The following is a 16,286-nucleotide window of genomic DNA, read 5'->3' as shown; positions in this document are numbered from 1 at the left end:
GCTGTAACTTGATAGTACTGCTACCAGTCACGTCATTATTCGTTGATCTTGAGTCAGACTGATATGCGAATATTAACATTATATAGTTTCCAATTACTTCAACACCGTGACTTAAAATTCGAAGGGTTTTATTTGTTTTCCTTTTCATCCATGCAGTACTCTAGTTTCTTATAAGTATAGCCGCTGCCATCTTTTCACTTGTTGCTAAAATGGCTCTAAATCTTTTAGTTTTTGCCGCAAGGTGACGTTGTTCAGTCCCACTTTTTGGGTTGACACCGTGACAGTGAGTTCTGGGTGTGTGGCTATATCTAAGCCATCTAAAAACTCGTTATCTTTGTTTTCAGTTTTTACTACAATATCTATATCCGGTAAATGCCAAAGCGGCATGAGCTTTCTTCACACTATTAATAGTGAAGCATTTTGGATGTGTGATGAGTAAAATGTTACTTTAGCATCCAAAATAAAATCAGTTGCTAAGAGCCCATTAAAGATGGCTCCAGTCTACTTACTACCATGCCAAGAATAAAGACACCAAGTACTTTGAGAACTATAGATGCAAACTCTCTGTGCCTGCTATTCCCTTTTTCAAATGGGAAATATTGTTTATCACCATCTTTGTGTTTTACTTGCTCAGCGCCCACAATTTGTTTTCTTCTGCAAACATCATGACCTGAAACAGGCAAGTCTTCAGTGAAGGCTGGAATGGGGAATGGGACTTCGAGTGAAAGAACAAATATTTTTAATGCTGAAGAAATTTTCATCCACTACCTACTCAGCCGATGAGGTGCCATTCATCTCATTACTGTTACTTGATCTACTATAGACTCCATGCAATCATAGAATGCAAATGAGTTACCAAGCACGGGATCTCCTCCCATATGTGTTGCCAAGCTCCAACTGTTGTGCATAGCCACACATAGTGATGACAAAAAAAAACAACAACGCTGGATTCTACTATCGACCGCAGCTTAGAATCCAATAGCACCAATCTCGGAGATGGTGTACTTAACGCTCTGTTAAAGACAGAACTGTCGGCAACAAAATTTCAGCCAACTAATAAAACAACGTATGCATCGCATCTGACACGTTGCTGTTGGAGATATCAGCTGTGTTTATTACGGTGTGCGCTGTGTTCTGCGCGTGAACACATTTCGTCCACCAACAGTCTGCTGCTGGTGGTTTATCATCCCGCAGTCGTCATCCACATTCACGCGGAAACGTCTGCCAGCTTCTGATCATTATTTTTCATATTGTGTGTCAACTCCTTCCATGGATCATAATTAAAGAAAAACCATGTCTCAACCAGATCGCTCAGGTATTTCATTTCTTGCAACAAATTTTCCATTCGCATGTTGAAATGTCGATAACAAGCAGCATTTTTGAAAACCATAATTGTTCCCACGTTTACCAACTGTTTGCGTAATAAAATAGGATGATGTAAACCGTGTGATTACTCAATAGGTGAAAGGCGTCGCCGTTTGGCCGTGTCTTCACTGACTTCACGATGTGAGGATGACTGCGAAGATCTTAGAGGAGCAAGCGGAGTGCTTGGGGGCCATTGGAGGCGTTGGCGGAGGGCTCTGCTTGGTCGCTCCTCTTCGGCGTCATCGTCGATCGTTGATTTGGGCGACTTGGTCGCCAAATTCCCGCAGATGGAAGAAGTTTTGCAGGTAAGGCGAGTATGTCCTCGTTGTGGTCGTAACGTTATCAACGCCATTCTCAGATCGCCAGGCGGTTATAGGGACCGTTGGGCAGTCTGCGGTCTGGTCCCTTAAAGTAGGGCACTAGTAGCGCATTAAAACAAATATATAAATATTGAATTTTCTTTTTTGTGTCACAGGTGTATCCGAAGGATACTCCGCTTGCTCTTTTCACCAGTTTGCTGCCGGAAGATTTGGCTAACGTGCCGGATCAAAGCGGATTGCGCCAACGCATACTGAACGCGGTGGAAATGGCTCGTCAATGGATCAACCAATCCGAGGTAAAAACAAAACAATCGTTTCTATCGTGAGCATGCCTTTATTGATCTATCAGATGACTCATGCTTAGACCGAAAGGTTGTGCGTATTCCTTCCACGTCGTGCCACTCCCCGTGTTTCGTTTTGGGTTTAAGCAATAACAAACGCGTCTCGTCACGTTGTTACATCCCACGGATTTTTCTCTTGTCTGATGGCGCGTGCCACGCAAGCGTTGGTTCATTTTTCATGCGAAGTCTCACCGGCTGAATCCGCATTCTGCCAACTACAGCCGGATGCATTCATTCTTTTTTAACTTGGCGGGTGGGTAGACCGGTCGATAAATTTCATCTGAAAGATTTTAGTCAGGCCAAACAAAATATGGAAATGTCATGAGAGGAAAAAAAAAATCGAGCCAAGTTTGACCATGGCGTATAGAACAGGTTTTTTTCTTTTTATTTATTTGTTTTTTCATCTTGCGAGAAAAAAATAAGGTCATGTTCAATTATTGTAAATGACCCAGAGTGTTGCTAGATAAGAGGTTCTTTCAAATGGGAATAAAATTCCGCACGACTTTAGAAGGGCAATAAATTCCTTTTGAATGAGTTTCTTTTTGGTTGGCTATAAGAATCAGAGCTCCACGAGGCAGGCATTGAAATTTTTGAAGGCGCTTCTGGTAGGCGTCGTGCGTCAAAGAAATGGCAGAATAATTTTTGACTCGCTTGAAACGACGGATGTAGGTTGTAAAGAGCGCGAATTCATCGATCGACGTTCTTGGAAACGGTCCAGCTTCCGCCAAACCAGCGCTGCCAGCCTGGGTTCTTGAGCAACAATTCTTTATATGGTCAGGCTTGGTGGTACGCAGACTTTTTCCTCTACACTTGTGTGAAGACTTTCTATCCCGTCGTTGTTGTTGAGAGAGAGCCTAGTAGTATACACACACACACCACTACGCTGAGGGTGGATGGAAATAGAAAGGACCTTTGGCATCCGTTGCCAAGGCTCTGGAATCTTTCCTAAAGGTGCACAGTCAAAAGATTGCTAATCGTTAATAGCCGTGCATTTTTTTTTTGTACCTGGGGGTCGTAAAGGTGACCCCTTTGATCTTTTGATGGTTCACGAATTCTATTTACGTTCGCTAATCATGCCATGTCATCAGCGCAAACCTGATTAACATTCCCGTCGTGAAAAACCATATTGTTTTATGAGGCTGTTAGTCTTTTTTTTTCGCGTTGTAAAAGACGAGAAAAAAATAATAAAAATAAATCAAATAGAAAACCAGGCATTGAGTTGATAAGAACCAGACCCTGATCCTTAAGATCTTTTGATTCCTATTGCCTCGTAGAATTTTCGTGTTGTGCCCTTCGTCTCGCTATTGTGTTTGTTTGTCTTTTGGGGTATGCCACACTAGAATGACGTTTTTTGTTGTTGCTCTTGACGACTTATTTTCAGTTGGATACTGTTATCCGGATGTGTTCGCTTAGACGGGTACTCATTGCGCCCGGATCAATGCGATAAATGTCTGCGTGCCGGGGGTATAAAAAAAAAAACGACACAGTCTGGATCAATACTTTGGTGCTTATCTTTATGTCCTTTTTTTATTATTCCAAACGGTTTCCTTTTATGGTGGCATATAAGGCATGCTACATGTAGAATTGGGCGTTTCGGACTGCCTTCGTGTGACGCCATTTCTTCGCAGTCATCTATCCCACAGACAAAGCCTGGAAGCAATTTCAATCAAGGGCTCGTTACGGTTCAACCTTGAAGAGAAACTGAAGAATAGGCGTGCTAGTGGCGATGATGGGGTTTCAATAATGTTTTTTTTTAATACAAAGTAGCCTTTTACGGGAGGGGTCTACCAGCTTCATCTGTAAAAATCGTTGATCTCGAGAAAAGAAATAAAGATTCAAAATGGTAGGCAATTATTCGCAGCTCATTCGCCAAAAATTTAGGTCAGTCTACCTTTTCGAATGGAGCACCAGAAAATGCGGTGGTCCATTGTTTGGTCAACTAAGACTAGGGAAAAACTTAAGACGTCCCAACTCTTTCTCTCGGGCTGTTTGCCTGTTGTTGGTTTTGTCTCTGCGGTTCATCCATGTATAAATATATACTTCTATGTATTTTTTTTTCCTCTTTCCGGCGAGTGAGAAAACGTGCAGCTGCCGTGGCGGTGAGCACAGGGGATATTGTGTTATTGGACGAGTTTGAAGAAAGTTGCCACCGTGGCGCCACTAGTCAAGACGGAGAGAGAGTTTAGCAGAAGGGCTGACTTGCCGTTTGCTTGTATTACTTGCTAGTCGGCCCTCCGGTCAGTCGTGACACAGTCGTAGTTCTAACTGCACACGTTTTCGTTCGGTTCTTCTCTTTTTACAATCTGCCATTCTTGGAAAGAGGGAAAAAAAAAAGAAACTCCCACGTGTGGGTGCAATCTCAGTGTGCGCCTATTGTCAGCCATATTTGACAGCTAGTGTGTGTAGTGCAAGATCTGCCATGGTCTCTAGGGCTAGACTCGTGACACATTAGATACATCAGCTGACTCGGCAGGGGAGACACCTCAGATTCCCCCATGGAGTTTTCTTTGGGATTCCCTCTTGGTGCTGTGACGGCAAACCAAGTGACAATATTTTCGCCATCATTCGAAATACCTATTGACAAGAAGAATCACGAAATCTAACGTTAATCCCTATCGAAACGACCACCTTACACTCGCGGAAACGAAAATCGAAGCAGAGAAGAAAAAAAAAGCAATCATGTCTCTTCCATGGCCCACTTAGTTTATTCGAGACTGTTTCAAGTCGATGGCCAACCCTCTGGCGGTCATGAATTTAAACAGCTGACCCGCCAGGAAAAAGAAAAAGGGGAATAAAAAAACATGTTATCATCGAAGAGAGCAATTAAATCGTGTGAAATCGTCGAGACTAGTCGAATTCTGTAGGAGAAGAAGAAGAAAATAGGAGAAAAAGAAAAAAAAATGAATCGAAAGGACTTGACGTTGAATTTGCCCCAAAATGGAAGCGCTGACGTGAGCGAATCGGCGGCGCAATTGTATGTATCGCGAACGGGGCAGCGCTGCCGAAAACTACCAATTCCCATCTATTCACGCTTTGCTTCCGTCCTGTCACCCGTCTACGACTCGACAACCTCGAATCAAGTAATTAATGATAAATTGTTCTTTGGCTTAAAATTTCGCAATACTGAAAATTTTTCAGGGTAGTTGAGCACGTGATTCATAGTCCAGTAATCGGACCTTGAGTCAGCTATTTTGCTATCCACTTTTACTACATGTAATGCTTCTGTAAGATCTGGGTGATGTCGATGTCGGCATCTCACGTCCACCAGGTCGTCCTTGACACTGTCCCGGCTGCCTTCTCCTTTCAAGGTGGTCATTTCTTGTCCAATTGTAGCCTCCGACTGGCCTTTTGCCCGCTTGAACGGTCTCATGGTTTTTCATGCCTCGCTATGTTTTTCGGCATTCGTTCGATGCTGTAGGACTCGCCAAACGACTTGTTTAATATTCGGCTCGCTGTCCAAGGTTCTTTTCGTTGAGCCAAACAAATGGAAAGAAGTTGCCAACTCGCTATTTTTCAAATGTTCTCTGTTTTTGGACTGAAATGGCAAAAACATGTTTTTTTCTTCTTTCCTTGTATGATTTTTTTTTCCCTACGAAAAGTGTAGACATAATGACCGTCCTACTTGCCATTTTTCCACAACCAACCCGATTATTAAATGTATAAAAGAAAACATCGTGAAAATTCTTAATGTGCCGCTGCGTCCTAATTGTTGCGGCAAGGAAAGTAGTCTAAGTTTGTTTAATTTGCCGTAAGATGGCGCGGACGTATTTAATAGTGTGCTCCGATCGGCGACCGTTCGAGAGTATTGGCAAACTTGCCAATTGCAAAGAGTAATCACAAAAGTCAATGATCTAAATTTAGGTTACAACTTTCAATTGACTAGTTCGATAATTAATGTTTTGTTATGATTCTAGTTGGACGGAGCGGGATGCATGACGCCGGTCCGCCGCTCTTTGGATGTCGACTGTTTGTCACTGGGAAGCGGGAGCGGGAGTTCCTCGCCATCGTCATCGGCATCATCATCGTTAGCTGCGTCGATGTTGTTGCTACGTCCGCGTGCATTTGCCCGGCAGCTTTCGGATGATTTACGCCGCCGGAGGGAAAGCTATGCAGCCGGCCAGTATGGATCGAATGGAGGGTGTTATTCACCCCTGGCCACGGGCGTGGGTGTTGTGCCAGCCCATCGCCACAGCGTCGGCGGAGTTCAGTTGGTGCCGTCCAACTTGGTTCAAACCACTCGAGTTCACTCGGCGGTGACATCGAGCACGACTTCATCCACATCTGCCGCCAATGGTATTATATACAACCGATACATTATCAAAGCCACTCGATCGTGTTTAGCTAGAATGTCACAGAGGGGATACATGTTTCTTGCGAAAGATCCAACTTGCCGGATAATTCGATTTGAGCTGCACTTACCATGTTGGCTTAGTTCGAATCTGAGTGTAAAGGCTAGAGTGTATTGATCAAGAAGAAGATGGAGGTTTGTGTGTTGTCGTTACTAAGGTAACACTCGAACAATAGGCACAAGTCAATTTTGATAAGTTTGAAGATCAAATGGGTAGTTAGTCGTCAAGACGACGGTAACATGAAATGTGCACTCAACCTATTTTCATTGAGCATTTGAAGAGAACATTTACTTTGGGGGGGGGGGGGGGGCAACTAAAAGGAATGGCTAACGTTGGTTTAAACTTAATGTTTTCTGTTTCAGACGAAGCTGAGCCAGATAATTACAATTTGCAACGGATCCGTGGCTCGACGTTGGGTCAATCTGCTCCATCGCTAACGGCTAATTCTGTGGTAAGTAATTATTTATAACTACACAAAAACATTATGTCGGTCGGAAGGATTCATTAGTTTGGGCACACATTTAAAGAGATGTACTGTTTCTAAGGAGCCCCTCTCCTTTCCTTTTGATCCCTTCGTAACAAGGTTTCGAGTTATCTGGCAAATTTTTACAGAGAATATTGAATGAGTAAGCGAAAAGAATCCTTAGCCAGTGTTTTTCAAAATGATGCGCGCGCAATCCGCGCTTTGTTTGCTCCATCGTCGACTTTGACGGCCCGACAGTCTTGTCGAACAACTCGTTGTTGTCAGTTTTGTTTGCACACATTTGGTTTGTATCCAGTAGATCGGTCCTGACGTCAGACGCCCCAATATCAATATTACGGTTAATTAGCGACCGTATTTTTCTTGTTCTTTTACGATATTGTGGTTTGTATGTGTGGCTGAATTTCTTTACTTTCCGGGTCCTCTTTTTCCTTTGAGTTTCCGTCACGGATCGATTGCCATTTTGTTAAATGGGACGCGAATGGAACGAGAGAAAAAGAGGTCGCAGGCCTTTGGTGTAATCTACAAGAAACATGGGAATGATCAAAAAAAAAAAAAGGCCGGCTCTTTTTTATTTTACTGGGTGCTTGGAATCGTTGAAAAAAATTAGAACTAGCGGGAAGGTTGCGGTTGTTGCGTTCGACCAATCGATCAGGTGACGCTACAACGGAAGCCGAGTCGCAACCAAGTTTCACTTTTGTGGCTTTTTTGAACGCAGCTGTATTGAACCAGATGTCGAATTATGTACAACGTGAAGTGATCGTGATGCATTTACATGAATGCGTCGGTGCCTCGTCATCGATCCATTTGGACGACCGAAATCCAACTTATCCAAGATATCTCGACGCGCCTTTTCCTTTCTGACGTCACGCATAGGACACTGATCCTTAGGGTCGTGTAGTCGCCCACTTGCACGTTCTTGATGGGAAATAATCCTGTTAACAAAGAACGAGGGGGGTGGGATTTGATCACTTCCTTAGTTTTGAAAATCTTTTTTCCCTTTTCTGTGTCTTTTTTCTTTTCCTGGTGTTAACGCCATTGCGTTATGCCGCATCGATTTGTATCGATCCAATCAGTTTACGCCATTTGCAAGCGTTTTCTTCCATTTTTTTTTGCTTCCTCCGCACGTATTCACATTCCTGCGCACGCGACTAGATTTGGAAATTGCTGGTTTAAATAGAATATTTTTTCTTTTTAGAAAGATGACGTGCTCTAGACGACGAGGTCTTTGGAGTTATCAGCAAAAGTGATGAGGCAAACAACGTTATCGTTGATTCGTTTCTTTAACTAGACAAAATAGCGAACAGATCAATAGTGAAATGTCTTAAAATGCACACGATAGGGGAGAGCAGCCGATATAGGCGAAGTTTATTGTGGTTTTAGGACATGATGTCGTTTCAAAACGGAGACAAGGACATTCTTTCAGTGTCTATCGCATAAATTTAGATAGTGATATCGCGGTATCTTACGTGGTCCGTATTTGATACTTTTGACTCAGTTAATTTGTTTTTAAACTCGTGGCCATTAATAATTCAAAATTTATTGGCAACTTACTTACGATTAGGGTTGACCGACACTTGGCAACGTCATCATTATTTTTTATCAATTAGAACTGGAAGTTGACGTTGTTTTTTTGTGTGTCAGAAGAAATAAAGAGAAAGGCATGCGGTTAGTGTAGTGTCGACACCGGAAAGAAGGCCCGAAGCGAAAAAAATGTTTACAAACGTGAAACCGCCGGATATTCGGTTTTGTTATTATTATTACTACGCTCGGTGATAATTACCGTTTCTGCTTTTTTTTTTTTTGGAGGGGAGGGAAATATACCACTTGTTTTTTCAAGTGTCTCGTGACTTGGCAGTCGCACTTTGGTCGTCTACCCGTGCGGAGCTCAGGTTTACTTGTTGTGCTGCAATAAGCTGGCCATTCATGGGTTCTATAATCTAACACGTGTAAACAGAAGTCGTTGAAAAGCGCCATGAGTCTCGGATCGTCCACGATTCACTGGATCCGGAGAAGTTTATCGTATCCGGAATCCACCGATGTTCCTACCGCTCACCCAGGTGTCAGTGGTGGCCGTTTCAGCGGTTTCCGTCGCATTCTGTCCGATGTAAGTGAGAAACTTTCTCTTGTTTAGGGCCATTTAGAAAAAATCAAATGCCGTGGTAAAACGATTTAAAGTTTCTAGCCCATTTTACACGATGATCAACAAAAGAGCGGGTTCTTTTTCCCGTTCGTCGATTGTTTTTTTCTGGTTTCCCATATTGGGATCGAGTCTACCTGATTCTTGAGGAAACCTGCATCGTGAGAAATTCAGACCACACATTATTATTTAGATGGCTAGTGTGTGTGATGACGACGGATGTCGCGTGTATCTCAGCTGCTGGGCAATGTTTGTGTACGTTGTCTGAGTGTGTGTCTGTGTGTGGCTTAGATGAGCGCGACAGAAATCCGCGTGACTGTGTCTGGTGACGACAACTTGCGTTCAACGACCGGCAATATGTTCCGGACTCGGTTGCAGGAGCGTCGCTCTTCGACCCGATCTCACCTATCGCTGCCGTTAACTGTCCATTCGGCAAGTTGGTCGGCAGCTTCAACACCGTCCGCTCCAACGACGCCAACTCTCGTCCATCCCGCTCTTATTCTTCTCAAGGTGAGACGGGAACGACCGTCTTATGTTTTGTAGTGTTGATCGTTAGAACCAGGTGCCCCGTTTGGAATGTGTTGTTAAGGATTTGTTTCTATAACGACCTTTCATGTTGCAAACATCCTGCTCGCAGTTTGGATGAGCTCATTTCGATCATCGATTTCCGAGGGCCGGCCATCTGCCGGCAAATATGTCCATCTTTATTTTTTTTTTTTGTACTAATTACGTTTTTATTTTTAATCTATTTCAGAGGGATTTGATGCTGCCGAGAAGATGTTCTCGAGTACAGTATTCGCATCTGCAGCATCGAAAGAGCATGATAGCGGCCACATCGCCCACAATGCCGCCCCGTTGCCAGTCACCATTGTCACAAGGTAATTTCAATCAATTAAAATTCAAGGACGATTATTTACAATTAAATTTTTAATTGCCCCAAAAATGGTATCAGGGAGCCCGATGGAAAGTCCACGCAACATGTCGCCCAGCCAGCAATTTGCTTTCGTCCCCATAAAAAAGTAATGTCATTGGCGAAAGAGAGAGTTGATTAACGAGTGACACTATATCAAAACTAATGGTTGTTCATATTGGGTTCAGGGCCGAGTGTCGACGGTGGTCGGTGGCTTCGTTGCCTTCATCTGGTTACGGCACTACTCCGGCCAGCTCCAATGTGTCGGTGCGTATCTTTTTACATGTCTGCCATTTCAATTCCTATCCACCTACCCTATCCGCCCTGGCACATTGTTAGTCTTTTCCTCTTTTATTTTTTTGAAAGACCTTTTTAAAAACGAGTAGCTACGCTGATTTGATTTATAAATGGCTTTCATGCCTGTTTTGCAATTTCATTTTTTAAACGTTGCAGTAGTTTAGACAAATCCAAAAAAAAAAAGACGAAACATTGGCTGAATTCGTTTAAGTTTGGTAGCTTTATGCATGAGGTTATGTTATAACAATTATTTTTTTGTTATCTCTTTGTTTTTCTTAACTTTTTCGTTGCGTTTGCCCTTGCCCTGCCGCAAATCCTGCCTCTCACCCTTTCCCACTTTTTGTCCGACTGGACACCCGTGGCCTCTTTTATTGATGCGTTCCAGTCACAGTGTTCCAGTCAAGAGCGGTTGAATCATTTGCCGACGGTGCCGACTGCCGAAGAAATGCGATTCCTCTCGCGACATTTCTCATCCAACGAGAGCAACCCCGTCATCGAGGAGACGGATGGTGGTGCGGCAGCTGCTGAACGTCATTCGCCCAGAATGCGTCCAAGATCCAGGAGTCTGAGGTTTGTTTGGATAATAATTGATCGTATCATCATTACGACGATATTGTTGGAATTTGCAGTAGTCCGATCCGCTCACCAGTTGTTGATAGCGAAGTGGTCATGATGAACATGCTGTACAAAGAACGCTTCCCCAAGGTATTTGTGGCCAATATCCAATAAATGTGTCAAAAAAATGTACGATCCATCTTGTTACAGGCCACCAGACAGATGGAGGAGAGACTTAAGACGTTCGTCGAAGAGAACGCAAGCGTCGAGAGTTCGGAGGCACTAGTGGCGGCTACCGAAGGTTCGTCCGAGCCCATCCCAGCCGACGCCATAGCCATCGTGCGATTCGTCCAGCATCAGGTGATCGAACTGGGGCGCGATTGTTTGCAGAAATCGGAGCAGGGCCTCATCACCAGCCGATACTTTTACGACATGTCGGACAATCTGGAGAGACTCTTGTCAGAGGCCAAAGACAAAGCCGTCGACGCTGTCCCGCACCTCAGTCGACTCGTCCGCAAGCTTTTGCTCATCATTTCACGACCGGCAAGGTTACTGGAGTGCCTAGAATTCGATCCTGAAGAATTTTATCACATGTTGGAGGAAGCCGAGGGCCAAGTTCGAGTCACACAGGTAAATATCAAACGTTTTTTTGCTAATGTTTTTAATTAAAAATTTAATTCGATTGTGATGTTTCAGGGCGTAACGGATTTTCCGCAGTATATAGTCACCCAACTGGGTCTGAATCGTGATCCGTTGGCCGAATTCCAGCAGGATCTGAGCCAGCTGGAGAAGACTTGTTCTACTCCAGAACCAACGGAAGGAACTGACTCTCCGGTGACGACGTCGACGCCGGAAAAGAAGAAAGCGGTTGATACGTCACATTTGCCCAAGGAGAGTGATTACGAAGTGGTCAAATTGGTATCCAACGGTGCCTACGGGGCTGTTTACCTGGTGCGTCACCGCGAGACGCGCCAGCGGTTTGCCATGAAGAAGATCAACAAACGCAACTTGCTGTTGCGTAACCAGATCGAGCAGGCTTTCGCCGAACGCGATATCCTCTGCTTCACAGATAACCCGTTCGTCGTTAGTCTTCAGTGCAGTTTCGAAACGCAAAAGCATTTGTGTATGGTGATGGAATACGTTGAAGGAGGCGATTGCGCCACTCTCCTCAAGGTACGATTAGACAATATCTATTATGTTAAGAATGGCGAATAATATTGGCACAATTTACTAGGTCAACTATATCGGTGATATGTTGGCCTTTTGCCTTTAGTTTTGTTTTTTATATTCTTTTTAAAATAAAAGATTAGTGATATCTTGAACTCTAATTTTAGCTTATTATTCCCCATTTTTCTTATGAAATGCCATTAAATGTTTTTGTTTGCTTTGTTTTTAAACAGAACATGGGTCCATTCCCTTGCGACATGGCCCGTCTGTATTTTGCTGAGATGGTCTTGGCCGTCGAGTACTTGCACAGCTACGGTATTGTTCACCGCGATCTGAAACCAGACAACTTGCTCATTACCGCCATGGGACACATAAAATTGACCGATTTCGGGCTGAGCAAAATGGGTCTCATGTCTCTGGCAACCAACTTGTATGAAGGTTTTATCGATCGGGAGACTCGCGAGTTCTCCGACAAGCAAGTCTTTGGTACGCCAGAGTACATAGCCCCAGAAGTGGTCCTACGCCAAGGATATGGTAACGTTCCAGCTTATAACTTATTTCAGATTTTCAATTTAAAACGATGTTTTCCAGGCAAACCGGTGGATTGGTGGTCGTCGGGTATCATTCTCTACGAATTTCTGATTGGCTGCGTCCCGTTTTTTGGCGAAACGCCAGAAGAGCTCTTTTCTCACGTTGTCAACGACGATATTGAATGGCCCAGTGAATCCGACTGGCCTGTTCCGGCTGAAGCCAAAGATCTGATTACCGCTCTGCTACAGCAGAACCCGCGTGATCGACTGGGCACGGCCGGCGGAGCTGAAGTCAAAGCCCATTCATTCTTTGATCGACTGGATTGGAACTCTTTGCTGCGTCAAAAGGCCGGCTTTGTGCCTCAGCTGGACGACGATAACGATACGAGCTATTTTGACACACGAGCTGATCGCTACTGCCACGATGACGCTTCCGGAGATTTGGAACTAGAACTCGAGGCAACTGAAGGTGGTGCCACTACACCACAACTCTTTGGCTCTTTTTCATCTTGCTCGCCGAGATATAAGAAATCGCACGGCCTCTTTCTCGATGCCAAATCCAGCAACGATTCTGGCTCGGGTGCTTCGGATCATTCTGAATCATGCGGAAGTCTCAGCGCTGGCGAGGACAAGTCTTTGATTCTTCCTCCCATTCAACAGACACCAGAATCAACAGAGAACGAAGATTCCAGTCCACAACTTCAGCGAAGGCGAAGGATGCTCCATCGTGAGCTTAAATCTCTTCCACGTTTTTCCATTTCCATGGAATCCGAATCCGGAGGACGTTGTATGACACCCATATCAACTCCCGATCACGTCCGTGAGCTGTCACCGGTAGACGAAGGGGATCGCACCACAACTGATCCTACACCCCCATCGTCTGCCGGCATTCAGTTATCCGCCAATGGCGGCGTCCGACCCAAAAACATATTGGCCCATTCTTCATTTTCATCCAATTTTAAGCAAAGGCGTAGCATCAAAGCTGATTCAGCGCCATCTGGTTTGGCATTGGTCATTTCTTTGGCGGAGGAAGGCCCATCCCCGTCACCTGGCGGAGGGTCTAGCACGGCCAGCTCACGGGACACGTCTCCCTGCCGCGAGCTTTCGCCTACCATCACGGGCAGTCTTAAGCCGCCCATTGTGCTCCGACGAGCACCTCGTGGATTCGGTTTTACTTTACGGGCCATCCGCGTCTACCTTGGTGATTCCGATTTTTACACTGTTCACCATTTGGTAATGGCAGTCGACGAGGGAAGTCCTGCTTTAGAAGCTGGACTTCGGCCTGGAGATTTGATAACTCACATCAACGGAGAAGCCATCCAGGGGTTGTTTCACACACAGGTAAACTACTTTTAAATTTTTGATTTTTTTAAAGAGAAAAATACTAACTGATGTGTTTGTTTTGTTTTAGGTCTTGCAATTGATCCTGTCTGAAGGTGACAGAGTGACACTGCGAGCGACTCCATTGGACCAGACGAGTATTCAGACTGGCGGTCGTCGAAGAGAATTAGCCAAAAGCCGTTTAGCCCGTCGTGGTTACTACCGTGTGTCATCCGGTGCCGGCCGGAGACCGCCTGGTGGAGCAAAAGGCAAAGCTGGAGGTGGAAGTAGCGATCAAGCTGAACGACGCCGCAAATCGTCTCTGTTTCGGCGACTGAGCAGCAAACGGGCCAGCGCTGAAATTCAGCAGGTTAGTATTCACATTGTTTTTTCTCGATTACTAAAAACTATTTGTATTAGCCTTTTTTCTTGTTACGTTGGGTTACCAAAACAACTTCCTGGTTCATTCAAACGTGGTGTATTTTTGCAGTCACTCCGATTGCAGATTCCCATGTCGGCCCCCGTGCTTCCGCGCGGCCACCCTTCTCCTTTTTTGGTAACATATGCCTTTGGAAAATGGCATCGGCCAGACACTTTGCTTTGCTGCGCGCTGCTTTTTTTTATCTTCTTCTTGTCTTGCGTCGTGCTCTCTCAAGCCTTAATTTCTCTTAATAACATCTCCGCTCCCAATGCCAGATGAAAGTGTTTTCTGTCGAAAGTCATTTCATAGATGCATTTTTTTTTCTCACTTCCCTTTGGGCTGTGACTTTGTGATTGGCGTCTGGAATTGGATTTTTTTTTTGTCTGTTTGTTTGCTCGAAACTTACATTTTTTTTTTTTTTGTCTGTCTGGGAAGTGGGGGGATTGGAAGAGATGCTGTGAACGTTGGGACAGGTTGCAAAATTAAATGTTAAAAAAATGTGACAGCAACATTGGACGATGCGTTGCTGCCGAATAGGTTTAGAACGCCACCTAGTGGTAAAGGCAACTACTAGATAGTAGATTCAATAACGACCTGTTACTCGGGCATTTATCTTGACATCGCATTGATTTCCTCTGAGATTATGGAATGTTCAACGGGAATGATGAGTTTGATGTTAACTGTGTGCAGTTTTTAATCGACGTAAAGAATTTAAATAAGATCATTTCAAAACATTACCTTGAATCTTTACATGTACAGTTGGCGGCCAACTACGGCGGATCGTCTTCACCTGTGCTGACGCCGAGTCGAAGTTTCCAGTCACTGAGCCGGTCATTGCCGTCCCACGAATCGGGATCCAATTCGCCCGGAAGCCGCTCTTCGGCATCGGGCTACTCGCCACCCATCTTACGTCATCACTGCCAATTGGCTGCAGCCAGTCCGGCTTCAGAGTCACCACGCTCCACACCGTCCAGCTCACCGGGTTCTTCGACGCCAAACAGTCCAGCCAGTGGCCAATTGAATCCGGCCGGGCCACCCGCCTCGGCCGCACGACATTTCCAACCTCACAGACCGTCGTCGTTGCATGGCCTTAAGAACAAGTTGCATTCGGTGGCTAAAAACATGCACTCGCCCTCTAGACGGAAATCAGCCGGCCACATACCACTTTCACCATTGGCCCGCACTCCGTCTCCATCGCCTTTACCACAGCAGCAGCCCCTGCCCGTTTCTCCGACTCGCTCGCCCAGTCCTCTGGCATTCCCAATTCAAGTACATCATCCTCCCGGCAGCTCTCACTCGACTCAGCTTTTTAGTCCTGGGGCTTCACTTTCCGTTTCGCCGGCCGCGAAACAGCGAGCTCTCTCTAGGCCAAAATCGGCCGAGCCCGGATCACCGTTATTACGCCGAGCACTCTCTCCTGACCGACTTCATCCGCGATCCGCTGAAAAGAACCTGGGAATTTCACCTCTGTGCAATGCTTGCAGTAGTACCACAACCGCCAATGCCAACAGCAACGGTTCAAATACAAGTCAACGTTGCGGGCTACCGAAAGTGACAGTGATCAGCCCCCCGCGTGTCACCATTCTTTCGCAACTGGTAAATTATTTTTATTTGTTGCAACAAAGTGAAATTGAAATTTTGTAAAACCTTCATTTGACAGGCTACGGAATCCGCTGAATCTGATAAAAGGACTAAAAAAATAGATGACGATGCCACCAGTCAATCAGCCACCGCTTCGGCTGGAGTTGATGGGCAAAAGACGGTCCGGTTTGAATCGGACTCGAATACAGATAAGGAGGAAATACCATCCAATGTCCAACGCCGTCCGCGATCGAGGAGCGCATCTCCCGTCCCTCTTGCACCTACCCCGCCACCCGATATCTCGGTCGAGCCTTGTGTTCTTGCGGCCGCTGCAGCTAGCACTGAACTTCGACGTCGTAAAAATTCTGCTATAGAAGAGCAGCAGCAGCAGTCGCAACTTGATCAAGTAGAACGAACGTCTCATCTGTGATGTACAAATCTATTTTCTTCCCACTCGTTTCGAATCGATGACGTAAAGATTTACTATCCAGCTCAAAATGGTGGACTAA

General features: G+C 45.1%; 1 protein-coding gene across 1 annotated transcript; it reads left to right on the top strand.

Annotated features, from left to right (window-relative positions):
• Positions 1-277: 277 nt before the first annotated feature.
• On the top strand, positions 278-16,230 carry LOC130691244 (microtubule-associated serine/threonine-protein kinase 3-like). Its single transcript, XM_057514155.1, has 18 exons — positions 278-1,315; positions 1,462-1,670; positions 1,841-1,981; positions 5,941-6,319; positions 6,738-6,826; positions 9,751-9,874; positions 9,949-10,015; positions 10,095-10,173; positions 10,589-10,773; positions 10,833-10,908; positions 10,969-11,388; positions 11,455-11,931; positions 12,159-12,459; positions 12,517-13,796; positions 13,867-14,145; positions 14,266-14,331; positions 14,956-15,792; positions 15,857-16,230. Exons 1-18 carry the CDS (start codon positions 1,294-1,296, stop codon positions 16,205-16,207), a joined length of 5,382 nt encoding a protein of 1,793 aa, XP_057370138.1. The 5' UTR covers positions 278-1,293; the 3' UTR covers positions 16,208-16,230.
• The last annotated feature ends 56 nt before the right edge of the window (positions 16,231-16,286 follow it).

This window comes from Daphnia carinata, chromosome 1, assembly GCF_022539665.2.
Source record: "Daphnia carinata strain CSIRO-1 chromosome 1, CSIRO_AGI_Dcar_HiC_V3, whole genome shotgun sequence".
Classification (NCBI taxonomy): Eukaryota; Metazoa; Arthropoda; class Branchiopoda; order Diplostraca; family Daphniidae; genus Daphnia; species Daphnia carinata.
This window is presented reverse-complemented; position numbering and strand designations above follow the sequence as displayed.

Bases quoted from the DNA above. Each gene is read 5' to 3' on its own strand.
- LOC130691244 (XM_057514155.1), top strand. From the start codon at position 1,294: ATGTCTCAACCAGATCGCTCAG. The intron at 1,671-1,840 runs GTAAGGCGAGTA...TTTGTGTCACAG, and splicing joins AGATGGAAGAAGTTTTGCAG to GTGTATCCGAAGGATACTCC. The intron at 10,774-10,832 runs GTTTGTTTGGAT...TGGAATTTGCAG, and splicing joins CCAAGATCCAGGAGTCTGAG to TAGTCCGATCCGCTCACCAG.